At 44.8% G+C, this 13,466-nt stretch overlaps 1 protein-coding gene across 12 annotated transcripts in view; it reads right to left on the bottom strand.

Moving 5' to 3' along the window:
- Positions 1–13,466, bottom strand: part of CDC14A (cell division cycle 14A) — a 191,366-nt gene extending 177,900 nt beyond the window's left edge. For 2 of the 12 annotated variants that reach the window (XM_045036280.1, XM_045036281.1), the window contains exons 1-2: positions 13,049–13,157; positions 11,023–11,113 (exon numbers count right to left, since the gene is read on the bottom strand). In XM_045036280.1, the coding sequence (XP_044892215.1) occupies positions 11,023–11,113; positions 13,049–13,142 (185 nt within the window). In that variant the 5' untranslated portion in view covers positions 13,143–13,157. Of the gene's footprint in view, positions 1–11,022; positions 11,114–11,615; positions 11,856–11,922; positions 12,494–13,048; positions 13,158–13,207; positions 13,261–13,348 lie in introns of those variants that run through there. The other 10 variants (XM_045036293.1, XM_045036294.1, XM_045036288.1 and 7 more) reach the window with 10 other exon arrangements.

Genomic DNA, 13,466 nt, shown 5'->3' with positions numbered 1-13,466 from the left:
AGAGGACTATGAGGACAGTATCCTTGTGGCTTTGGTAGAAAACAGAAGGATGACTGATGTCCTGTACATAAAAGACTAACCTTCCTCACATTTCATAAAGCAAATAAGGCCTCGAAAAGGAAAATAATTACTCTAAAATCCAGTGATGATCATATTACCTCTCTAAGCTCTTGGAATTAAAAGCAAAACTCGCACACTTGCCTGTGAGGCCCAGGGTGGTGCAGCCCCTACCTATCTCTCTTTGGGGCTTCATTTCCCTCATTTTATTACTAGTAAGCTCCAGCCAAGCTATTTCTTTTAGTTCCTGCCTCAGACTTTAGCACATCACCCTCCCAGACCTAGTTAACATCTACCTACCCTTTAGGTCTCAGCTCTAGTCACACTTCCTCAGGGGCTTCTTCCCTGATCCCTCTCCCATGCCCACCTCTTAATATTTGATTAATATCCTCCCTACCCATCCCCCCCACCCCGGAGTATAAGCTCCATGAACACAGGGCTGGGTTCAAATGTGCTCGCTGTTATATCCCTAGCACTTGGCACACAGATGGCTGAGTAATGAATGAAAGATTGAGACGTGGTTGGTTCATCTGCAAAAATACTGCCTGTTACAATTTAACCCTTCTAAACTGCACACCAGGTTCATGTGGGGAGAGATACCGGATATCACATTGTACTAGCTTTGGGTGCACACTAAGACCAATTAGACAAAATTGACAAAAATGACCTAAGAAAGAAGGGCAGTAATGGGGACAGAGAATAGCAAGATGACCCGCCTCTCTAGTGCAGGGTAAGGTCAGGAACCCAGCCCTACCTTCTCCCCTTCAGCTTGTATCTTTATTACCAGCTTATTCCCAGGGCAGCCCCCTCCAGAAGTAACCCCCAATCTAAAAGCCTCACCCCCACTATACATCAGCCCAATTCCTTTTTTCTTAGGAGCCCCTTCAATTCTGAGAGTTTGCCATGTTAAAATCATCTTAAGCCTTTACTTCTGGGTTTTCCAGAGCTGCAGGCAATCTGCTGTAGGGCTTGTGGAACAAGACACAATGTTTGACAGTAGTGAGGGTCTTAGCAGAACAGGAAAGGCAATATTTTGATATTTTACAAGCCCACCGTTCACGGCTCCCTAGAAGAGACCTTTTTAAACCTTTTTATCTCACAGTTAGAAACAAATAAAATGTTTTTAATGTTTCAGATTAATTCAGCTGCAGAGAACCAATAATCAACTACCAGGACTCGTGTAAATGCTGTATTAATACCAGACCCTCTTAAAAGATAGAGAATTGTACAGAATAAGACATCAGTTATCCAAGAATCTCAAATTCAGAAATCTCAATCTGGAATAAAAATGAGAATCACAGTGGGGCACCTGGGTGGCTCAGTAGGTTAAGCATCTGACTTGGCTCAGGTCATGATCTCACAGCTTGTGGGTTCAAGCCCTGTGTCAGGCTCTGCTGACAGCTCAGAACCTGGATCCTGCTTCAGATTCTGTGTCTCCCTCTCTCTCTGCCCCTCCCCCATTCCTGCTCTGTCTCTCTTGCTCTCAAAGTAAATAGTAAACATTAAAAAAGTTAAGCGATGCCTGGGTGGCTCAGCAGGTTAAGCATCTGACTTGGCTCAGGTCATGATCTCATGTTTTGTGAGTTCAAGCCCCATGTCAGGCTCTGTGCTGACAGCTCAGAGCCTGGAGCCTGCCTCAGATTGTGTCTCCCTCTCTCTCTGCCCTTCCCCTGCTTGTGCTCTGTCTGTCTGTGTCTCTCTCTCTCTCTAGCTTTCTCAAAAATAAACCAAGATTTTAAAAAAATGAGAATCGCAAGTAAGCCAAAAACAAAGTCATGTTGTTTCTTCTAAAGCCTGCCACAAAATCCAGGCCCTTTAGCTGCATTTATAAGAGAGTCCCATTCTCATGCTGAGTCTAGTTAGTCTTATTTTGCAGCAAAGGCTAACAAAATGCGATGTCCGGTTTCCATACACATAGTATATTAGACTCATTAGACGGATCATAGAGAGGAGGCGGCTATTAGAGGCTGGTACATTGACGGTAATGCCAAAAGCAGCACCTAAAACATACTCAACTCATAACAGTTAGTCACCAATAAAAACTGAATAAATTAAAAACACTAAAAGACACAAGATGTTTAGCAAACAGGCACCATCTGCTACATAAGCAGAGAGCCCTTGATTCCTTAGGAGTGGCTGGAACCATCCCTGAATTATGGTGAAACTGTACAACCAATATACTTCTAATAATACAGTCTGAGTACTGCAGAAAAAAAAGCAAAATCAAAAGCAATAAACTCTTCAAGAAGAAGAAAATGCAGATTCATCTCAGAAAAGTTCCACAAATTACAAAACTGCTTTCATATTTCAAGATGTGATTTCCCAACTCTTTGTAGGAGCTGCCTCACTAGAATGCCACATTCCCAGAAAAAACTGGATAAATGCCTTACTAGAGTATATCCACCAAGGAGAATAAAAGTGAAATAAACCATCTTTTCTGGTTCTCCAATTGAAAATTAAATTTTATAACAAAAGAACAGGTCCAAACTAGTAAATTCTCCACTTCATCAATTGGATATGAACATCTTTAAGAACAAAATAGTAAATGTATAAATTAATAAGTGAAACATTTTATTCAAAAACTATAGTTCACACAAACTATTTCCTATAAAGGAATTCACTGTCAATGACAAATAAAAATTGTGACCATTTACAAGATGTTTTCAAGTTGTGAGGACTGAGAATAGTACATGCTTTCAATAAATAAAGTGATATTTTTGATGGTTCTCATTCAACATCGATTCTTTGGTGGTCCTGGAAGTATTTGGATGATTAGCAAAACCAAAGTTTTTTTAGGTACATTGAAACTAAAGCATGTTTTTTTAAAGAAACAATAAATTCGACATTTACCCGTAGAAATCCCAATTCAAATCAGTGAGCCAGAAAGGAACTTAAGATCAGTGTCCCACCCAACTTCTCAGTTTTTAAACAAGTAAATACCTAAATATCCCAGGCAGGCATTGTCTATTTTCTCCTTAAAGATCACAAAAGACAAAGACTCGTCTTTTACTTTCATTATTAACTCCCCTTCTTACTTCCTTTCCCCATCCCCAAAATAAAACCAAGCAATAAAAAAAGTAACCCTTCCTTCCGATTTACACACATTCTACTTTAAGGTGCCACTTTCTCCCAGTCACCCAAGCTAGGGACCTTGAACCTACCTTCAGTTCCTCACCACCCCCTCCCCACCTCCCAACGTGGTCAATCCCAAATACGTTCAATCCATCCTTTCTAGCCTCTTCCCCCATCTGGTCCTTCTGTTCCCATTGCTACTGCCCTAATCCAATCCTGCCACAGCTTAAACAGAGCCATCCCCCCCCCCCCCACACACACACACACACCCCCACCCCACCCCTCCGCCTCCCAACCTAAAGCAGAGCTCTAATCAGTCTTTCTGCCATTCTACAGCACAACCTAGATCCCGTCCCCACTATGTGTCCAGCCTCACCTGGGACCTCTCTGCATTCAAATATTTCATGTCACCTAATGGAATCTTGCCAACTCCAAATACTGGAAATCTCTTCTTTCTCTCTTTTGCTTCCTCTTTCACTCACTCATTCATTCATTCATTCAGCTAAAATTTCATGAGCACCACCTCCATGTCAGGCACTGTGCAGGGTGTAGGGATACAATGAAAGCAAAAACAGATAGTACTTGTCCTCACAGAGATGATAACATACACTCTTTGCTCTTACACACCCTTCAAGAGCTAGTTCAAATATCACTCTGTGTAGTCTTTATCACCCCGGGCAGTAATAACCTCTTCGTTTCTTGGATTCCTAACACATACCTTTGCAGCTTTTGTCATATATCGCCCTTCACTGTATTTGTTCCGACTGCCTTCTGTACGTATTGGTCTATCCTCAAAGCATTAGCACAGCGCTCTGCACCAAAATCTATCCCATCTAAATGTTTCTCCTCCAGCAATTTTCAACCACCTCCAAGTCTTAAATCCCGCTTTTTTCACTTCCTGTGAAAATGTGTCAAGGGTCTTTTTTCTTTTTCTTTTTGCTTTTGTTAAGCACAAAGGTGCGTTAAGCTCTGGGTTAGTAAGTCATTTGCTTTCGGCTTTGGAATGTGTTTATGAACTTACAACTGAGAACATCTGATGTCTTAGGAATCTACTTCAAACAAAATAATGAAGCCGCCCCACGGTGACTTGGCATACTCAGAACTTGGACAGCCAACTGCTCCCCATTGGACTCTCTCCTACAGCCCGGCTATTTGGATCCATGTGTCAGGCAGCCTGATTAAGACCAGCCCTGTTAGTTTTAACTGAATCCTTAGCACCATAGTTAAATTTTATGTTTCTGTCAGGCTTATCTCACACAAATTGAAAGAACTAAAAAATAATGTGTCCTTATGAAGATTAGAGACAGACTACCCATTGTGAATGCCTAATGGGTCCAAAACAGCAAGTATTTAAATAAATCTATACCTAGAAAGTGAAATTTGGCTCTGGTATGTCACTGAATTTAAAATTGGCTGGTTAGTGTATACAGATTTGTGCATTTCCTGATCACATATACTATGTAGTACTGTGGTTAAAATACACACATACACACACACCTAAAAGGCATGTGTTCAAAACAGAGGATGAAAAAAAGTGGCCCTGAAAAAATACTGGGTAATTTTTGCAAGGTTAGGACATAAGAAAGGAGAAAGGGAGAAGGAAGTGTAAACCCACTGTCTTTCAAAAGCTACAAAGTTTTCTGAGTTTTAAGAGAATTCTATGCACAAATTTGTATCTTAAGTTACACCACTTAAGCAGCAAGAACATTTCACTGGACAGCCTGCAAAAGAAGTTTTCATAAGCTAATGAAAACTGGACTTCTTTTGTTTCATCCATCCTATTAATACATAATGATAATTAGCTCAATTTATTCCTTCCCTCTCTCTCTCTCTCTCTCTCTGGCAGTCCACCGAAAGGAGAAAAAGCAAAATTACACCCACAAAGTGGGAAAAACACTTTAATTACCACCACACATTCCCAGATATAGCCTGAACATAAAGTTGGTACACGCACTGTCGGTGGCACTTTCTTACCAAAGCCATTCCCCACTCAAGTCAGAAGGGCCAAGTGTGTGGGGCAGGAGTGTAAAGCTGGTACTGCACCCTCCCCACCAGCCTCAGGCTCAAGACAACTGGGAACCTGCTGGGAGCATAACAGCATGAACTCCAAAGCCAACTACCTATGGCTTGAATCCCAGCTCAGCAACTTAACTACTAGCTCAGTGACCTTTGGCTCTGCGTACCCTACCTGAGCCTCAGCTTCCTCATCTGTAAAGTAGTGATAATAATAGCACCCAACTCCTAGGTGCTGGCCCAGGACTATAAATGTAAGCTGTTATTATGATTTTATTTTTATTCCCATGGGGAAATGTGTCTCCAAATTCAACTATATCTTCTCTTCTGTCAATATTATAGCAATTTACAATGACAGCTGGGTTACCAAATGATGGCCCTAAGACTCTATATGATCATACGTGTGTGAACGTGTGCATGTCCATAAATGGCATTAGTCTTTCCATTAAATTAGCCTACTTGCTACATATTAAATTTAAAATAAAATTTGAAAACCAAAAGGGTTTCTTCTCACCTAAATACTCCAGTCCCACAAATATTTCCAGGCAAGGGAAGTTTTTCTGTATTTCTCTCAAAGATGTCCTAGGTTCACATTCTGACTCAAACCTATTTTACAGACTATCAAAGAAATCATTCTTCTATACGTGATTTATCCAAAAATTCCTGGTTGCGTTAATACCAGAGTGTTTTAATAAAGCTTAAGTGAGAACTGAACATCTTAAATTATTTAAATCTTCAGTTTAGCTAATTAGTCCTCATTAGAGGCTGTTCATTCTTCCATGCAAAAACATTTGGTGAAATGCTTCGAGTCACTTCAGACACTGCTTAATATTCAGTCCCCAGAGTATGTCCATGAAAAGTTCTCTCCTGCATTCTCAACACCTTTCCTTTGCAAACATAAGGAGAGAAGAGATGAAAATGGACAAGGCTAAAAATGAACACCCTCTACACCACCCTTCATAGCAAACTGGCTTTCTATGCATTAACATCCAACCCTATACCCATCATCACAGTCAGGAGGGGCATGCAAAGGTTATAACAATTAACATACTTCATTTTTCTAACTTTTGAGCCAAAAAAACTTGAGCCAAGTTATAAAAAAGTAAGCCTCTATTTGGATTACAGGGCCCAATTCCAAAACTAAAGAATTAGCCTTTCTGGAGAGTTGTGTATTATTTGTACCTTAATCAAATACAGATAAATCTTTGAAAGGCTCTCTTTTTATTGGGCTACTTTTGTGCCACAAGTGTGTTAGTTTATACTCTAATTTTTATTCTCATCTGTGAAATCCTAACCCAAGGACAAATGTATGGCTTTCTTATCAACCACATTTTACTAAAACTGCTCAAGCCTTTATATTAATGTGATAAATTCTATTTTAAGATCAAGCAGAAAATTCAGACCCTCATTTCTAATAAACAGCCACACATGAGGCCACTTTGTTAAGTTTTCTCCACCAGCTTCTCAGAAGGGTGCCATTTCAATCATGGAGTGCTATCATCCTCTTAGAACTAACTAAACACCTGCACAAAACACAGCTGCGTCCAGAGTACCTACAGCCTAATGTTTAAAGAGACTACTTACTGATTCATAAATAATAGTTGCATTTTCAAGGTGATAATTTAGCCAGAAAGGCAGCATTTCATTTATACATTCAACAAATAAGTACAGAGTTACAAGGTTGCGCAAGGCCTGTGTGACAATGCATATAAACATACTCCTCTCCTTAGAGACATGTACATTATGATATGATAGTCAAGATTTTTCCCACCGCAAGACCTCCTCCATAGACAGAACAGAGGTTACTACACATTCTTCTAGGGGCTTTGCAATCTCTCTCATTCTACACAACCTAAAGAAGTAGAGCTGACAAGATGGATTCCCAGGCTTCTGTCCCTCCTCCCTTTCTTCTCTCTCTCCAGTGTTTGTCCACCTCTGTTTATTTCCTCCTCCTTCCCCTGCTTCCTCCTCCTGGCCCTGCCTGTGAAATACAGACCTTGATATCTTCTCTTTCTCCCCCAAAATCACATCATTCTCACAGTTTTATCATCTCTTTTGGAAAAAATCCCCAAGTTTAAGAACTTCAAGTCTATGTGGTATCTCTTAAATTCCTGGGGCGCCTGGGTGGCTCAGTCAGTTAAGCGTCCGACTTCGGCTCAGGTCATGATCTCACGGTCTGTGAGTTCAAGCCCCGTGTCCGGCTCTGTGCTGACAGCTCAGAGCCTGGAGCCTGCTTCGGATTCTGTGTCTCCCTCTCTCTCTGACCCTCCCCCGTTCATGCTCTGTCTCTCTCTGTCTCAAAAATAAATAAACATTAAAAAAAAAAAACTTCCTTAAATTCAACCTGACCAAAATGGAATGCCTGATCTCCCCACTAAAGCCGATTCTTCTGCCCTACTTCTTTCTTGTTCAGTTAATGGTCCCAGCAGGCTCACCAGGACCCAGGCTGTCTTAAGGCCTTCTTCACCTCCTCTTTTTCCTCAGCACCCCTCAACCCACCCACCTGATCTACTGCCAGTCACATGGATTCAGATCCCTTCTTTCTATCACCATTGCTACCAATCCTCATCTAGGCACTTATTTCTTCCCCTTGAACATTCCAGAATTTTTCTAAGTGGGCTTCTACTTCCACCCTAACTCGTTTTAAGGATGCTATCCTATTAACTTTTTTTTTTATTCTTTTAATGTTTATTTATTTTTGAGAGAGAAGAGACAGAGTGCGAGCAGGAGAGGGACAGAGAGAGAGGGAGACACAGAATCTGAAGCAAGCTCCAGGCTCTGAGTTGTCAGCACAGAGCCCGATGCAGGGTTCAAACTCACGAAGGGTGAGATCATGACCTGAGCCAAAGTCGGACACTTAACCGACTGAGCCCCCAGGCGCCCCAATCCTACTAACTTTTTGAGAGAAGACAGATGTACTCCAGAACCAGAGGGCTCAGTTTCAAATTCCAGCTCTGCTATATCTTAACTCTGTGACCTTGGGCAAGTTCCCTAACCTCTCTGTACACTACTCTCATCATCTCTGCACGCTAAGGATAATAGTACCAGCCTCACAGAATTGTTGTGAAAATAAAATGAATTAATAATTAAGCATTGTGGGGCACCTAGAACAGCAACTAGCATGCATTTAAACACTCAATAAATGTTTACCACTATTTGCAATTAGCCCAGATCCAGTTATACCATGGACTGCCCCAAAACCCACAGAAGGGTCCAATGGTATACAAGGAAACTGCAGATCCCACCCTGGCATTCAATCTGCACCCCATTGACCTTTTGACTTCATACTGCACACCACCCTTGGACCTGCATACACACCAGGCTAATTGGGGGACTTCCTATTCCCTGAATCCATTCCGGAGCCTCCCTCCTCATCCTTGCTGTTCTTGCTTCTGGGATCTCTCCTCTCACATCTTTGCCAGATAAAACTCTGTCTGTTCTTCAAACCAATTGTAACTCCTCCACGAAGCCTTTTCTAAACACGGCAATCAAATGTGCTCTCACCTGCCTGGGAACTCTTCTTAGTACAGGGGCTATGTTAACCTAAAGTCAGTTCTCTTTCTATCCCTTTGACTGCACTGCTGTCATCCTCCCTACAGGCGTGCGACTCCTCGAAGGTATTATGTGCATCCATTGCCGCTGTATCCTCTCCAGCATCTAGCATGTGTAATATGTTGGGATAACAAAAAAAGATGGAATGATGGCTAATCAGAACCACAGCCACTGCACTGGCACAGTAGCTGGGCACATCCAAACGGAAAGAGGTATATGCTCTGCCCAGGCCGGAGTCCTCTTTATAGTTTGAAATGACATCAAAACTCACAATATAATTAGGATGGTCTCCCCAACAAGTCTTTCTTTACAAGACACCGGAAACACAGGTGAATAAATACAAGAGGAATGTGTGGACGCCTGGGTGGCTCAGTCGGTTAAGTGTCCGACTATGGCTCAGGTCATAATCTCATGGTTTGTGAGTTCGAGCCCCACATTGGGCTCTGTGCTGACAGCTCAGGGCCTGGAGACTGCTTTGGATTCTGTGTCTCCCTCTCTCTCTGCTCCTCCCCTGCTCATGCGCTCTCTCTCTCTCTCTCTCTCTCTCTCTCTCAAAATAAACATCTATCAAAAAAATTGTTTTAAATACAAGAGGAATGTGATTTGTAGCCCTATCCTAAAATACCAACCTTAAAATGCACAAAAAAATGTTCTTCATATATCAATACTACAATCAAAAAACCACTGAGCGCTGCCTTCGGTGGCTACGTGTAATTTTCTGCTAGAACTATACCATTTAGCAATCTCTAAAGAAGCAATTCAGACCTCAATGACTGAAGCTTGTTCCATGACATGCGAACAACCTCTGGCCCGTCAGCCACTGCAGAGTGGAACATAATGGCACATACACAGTGCCTACTGTCAGACTCACAAGAGTCAGGTGCCCAAACCTGAAACTCACTAAAAGAAAGCAACAAAAATGCACACTCCCAACAATATAGTGAACACTCAATAAACACTGCTAGCAGTGACATCAGCCAGGTACACGGGGTAGGGTCAGGGGAGCAGGCCACACATTACTCCGTTCCGTCTAGGACCATGGCTGCAATCTGACACCAGGGATTTAGACCTCCTCCCGGCAGCATTCATATGCAGCAGCAAAGGGCTCTTTCATTCCCACTTTGACTTCAGCCATTCAAGAAGCATCCTGCCCCCAGTACCACTAAGAGAAATGTCCTGAAGACATCAGTTTCAAGAATCCCTATGATGAAGTGACAATTAAAGATGGTTTGCCCTCAAATAAAAGATAGACTCTTCGAAGTCGAGAATACTCTCAATCTTCAAATGCCTTGGTGGTACCCACAAATTAGGCAGAACCGCCAAAATCCCTTTTAACAGGACAAGTCCTAGGAAGCTTATGAGGGTCACTATGGTTCATTTAACTATGTTCATTTAATTGCATGTTTGGTTTAACAACAAGAGAGTAAAGTTAAATGTTTAAGTTAGAATATATTGGACTACTCTGAAACACCAGTTCTTTTTAATGAGAGCGTAATCAAGTCAATTCAGCCTTCTTATTCCTTATTATCTGTTGCTTTTATTGAACAGAGATTTATCTCTCTTCAATTAAATTTTTGTTACCCTTGAAGTATTAAGATTATCTTTTTCCTGTAAACTATTGGTCTTTCACAAACAACAGTTCCCTATTCTTATTTTACACTCTCAAATCCTAATTCCCATAGAAGAAGCAAAGTAACCAAAGAAAGTAAATCAGCACTCCTATACCACTTCCTCAAAGACAAAGAAAGTACTACTCTGAAGCTTGGGGCAACCAAATAAAATAACTCAGTAATTTCTTGTACAGGTAAAATCTTACTCATAGATATGACTTAGGTACAGCTACCTCCAGCTAAACAGGTCCCATTTTCCAAAAATGAGCCGCAGAAACGAAAACATCCTGAGAGACAACAGAAGCCTTGTGAACTGTAAAGCTGAAGCACCTGTAATACACACGCTTCCCTATACTCTGTGGGTGCTCCATAAATACTGGGTGGCTGATTCACAAGCCAATTAGAGAGTCTGGCAAGGACACTGTCTCCCTGGTCCTACTCTGGGGAGTGTTAGGTATCTAGGGTTGCAGTTTGTGGTGGCAGTAGGAAGAGCTAATATAGACAGAGGTCTAAAAGGACTGGGGTGTCGACAGGTTCAAATGATGTTAACTTGCTCTTCACTTCTCCTCAGGCATCTGAGTCTTCCGGAAAATGGTATTCTTACTTGCACCATTGAGGGAAACTGAATAAACCTGCCATAGAGGCACATAGTGTTGTTCCCTCACCAAAGAGCCAACAAGCTAAACGGTTGAGGGGGGAAAAAAAAATAGAAACTTACTTTTCATAGACCAGCTCCTCATCGATGGAGAAATAGTGGGTATTTACTGTGCTTTTTGGTCTATTCCTTAAAGTAGCAAAATATAACCGATCTGAAAGACAAGTTTAAAAGATGGGAGAAAACATATGAGAAGTTGGGAAGCTGAACGTGGGCAGGGGTGGTGGTAACACAGGAAAGATCAAACTAATAACTGCTACCCATTATTTAAAGATTCTATTAACACGTGGAATTCTTGCAGAAACCTGATCTCTCCCAGAAACCCAGAGACTCAAGAGCACAACGGAGAGGCGAGGAGGGGACCTGACTGAGAGACTCAGCTGGGGCAGTTCCCATATCTCCCCTGTTCCAGGCGAACGGGCGCAGATAGAAGCTGGGGGTACCCATAGAACTGAAGATGCAAGTTTGGTTCAGAAATCTCCAGACCTCAGCCACTGCAGAAGGGGACGAGAGAGGCGAGCCTGCAGCATCGAAGACTTCAAGAAGAGGAAAGGAGTAAGAGACAGGGAGGTGTGATGCGGGAGCGGGGGGGGGAAGGAAGGGGGGTGTCCCGAAAACCGAGCGGGATAAAGGAGACTAAAAAAAAAAAAAATCACCCAGAGCGGGATCCCCACCAGCCCCTGCGTGCAAAAGTCCGGCGGAACCCCGCGCTGTCCCACTACTGGGCAGGGAGGCCATCCGAGGGAGCTGCAGAGGGAACCTGGGACGCAAGAAAGACAGAGAAGCCGGAAGCAGGGGGTCCTCTGGGAGAGGACAGTAGCGAGAGGAGACGAGAGCGCGCGCAGCCGCTGCAGGACACTGGGGGCCCCAAGAGAAGCCGGAGGCGGCGGTTGGGACATAGGGCTAGAAGTGAAGAGTTGGGGGTGAGGTAGGGTTGGAGGATGTGGGGCGGCTGCTCCTCACCTTTCATGAACTCGCAAGCCCCGATTAGTTCCCCTGACTCCGCTGCCATCTTAAGCAAGATACGCACGGGGGAGGGCTGGGTCGTGGACAGCTGAGGTCACCCGCCCCCGGGGGCTTCCCCACTGCCCAGGAGCCGGGAAGCTTGCAGTCCCGAACACCGCGCCCGCCGGAGAGAGGCAGCAGGCGCCGAAGGCGGAGGCGGCTGGGGGGTCAGCGCGCCGGGCGCCCCGGGGACATTCCGTGGGGAACCCGAGCCCGCTCCGCGCGGGGCGCACACGCCCCAGGCTGTGGCCGCTCCGATTCGGACCCGGCTGCTGCGGCTGCTCCACCGCCGCCGCCGCGCCTGGAAAACGCAGACCAGCTCTCACGGCAGGGCAAAGTCTTCCCCCCGCTCCCAAAGTGATCATGGAGGAGGAGACGTCTGCCCCGATCGCGCCCGTGGCTACTCGTGCGGCAGCGGGCAGGACTCCGGTGCCCGCGGGCTGGCAGCAGCTGCTCCGGCTCCTCCTTCGCCACCTCCTTTCAGCAGCAACTCTTCCTCCTCCTCCTCCCCCTAGGTCCGCCCTCAGACCTTCCTCCCCGCCCTCCCCCGGCCCCCTCCACTATCACGGCTCCGCGGCCATCCCTTAAAGGGACAGCCCCGCTCCTTTCTCGGTGCCGGCCCCGCGCCCCAGTTACCAGGCGGCCCGCATGTCTCTAGGAGCCAGTTGCTAAGGCTTTGTTGCCGTCCACCAATTGCTGTACAGGAAACGGGGCCCTGGGCCCAGGGGAGCCGGGCGGGGCCTCCAGACTAGAAACTTATGAATGAAACGGTGGAGTAGGGAGTAGGTAGGGAAGGGCGCTTTTGCGGCTTCCCTGGCAAGGATGCGCCGGCCCCCCTTCCTTTTCTGCACTAAGTCTTCTCCCACTCCAGATTTTTCTTCTCTGTCTCTCTTGCGCGGCCCATCACCCACATTCTCTTAAACTCTTGCGCGCGCGCACACACACGCACACACACACACACACTTTAAAGACCTCAGAGCTCCGCGCTCCGCCTCCTATATAGAGCAAATCTTTGTAGCAGCCCTAGCCCCCCACCCCTGACGGATCTCCACCTTTATAAAAAATAAAATTAAAAAAGCGCTACCTCCTAGCTCAAAAGAACATGTACCGGTTTCCTCTACACATACTGGACTTTGAAATAACTTGTGCTTTGTTCTCACAGGGGAAAACGTTCCCATCCGGTCCCCCACGTCCTCTCATTTGGACTGCCACTGTGGCCGCAAAATCATCACAAATGCCTCACCTTTATCTTGCTCTGGTCGAGGAGGGGGGCGGGGAAGCGAAGCCAGCCGGGGCGGGAGAGGGGTGGAGCGGGGAGGGAACTAGCGACACACGAGAGGGCCACTCGTCCACGGGGGAAATTAACACAAAAGAATCTCTTTACGTCTTAGCTGAAGTGCTGCAGGGAGTGGTTCGTCCCAAAATGCCCTTGTCTTGTTTCTGTGAGGCTCCTCACACTGTTTGAACAACTTTAATACTGGGTACCCTACAGACGTGCCTAA

This window comes from Felis catus, chromosome C1, assembly GCF_018350175.1.
Source record: "Felis catus isolate Fca126 chromosome C1, F.catus_Fca126_mat1.0, whole genome shotgun sequence".
Taxonomy (NCBI): Eukaryota; Metazoa; Chordata; class Mammalia; order Carnivora; family Felidae; genus Felis; species Felis catus.
The sequence above is the reverse complement of the archived record's forward strand: the minus strand, read 5'-3'. Positions and strand labels throughout refer to the sequence as shown.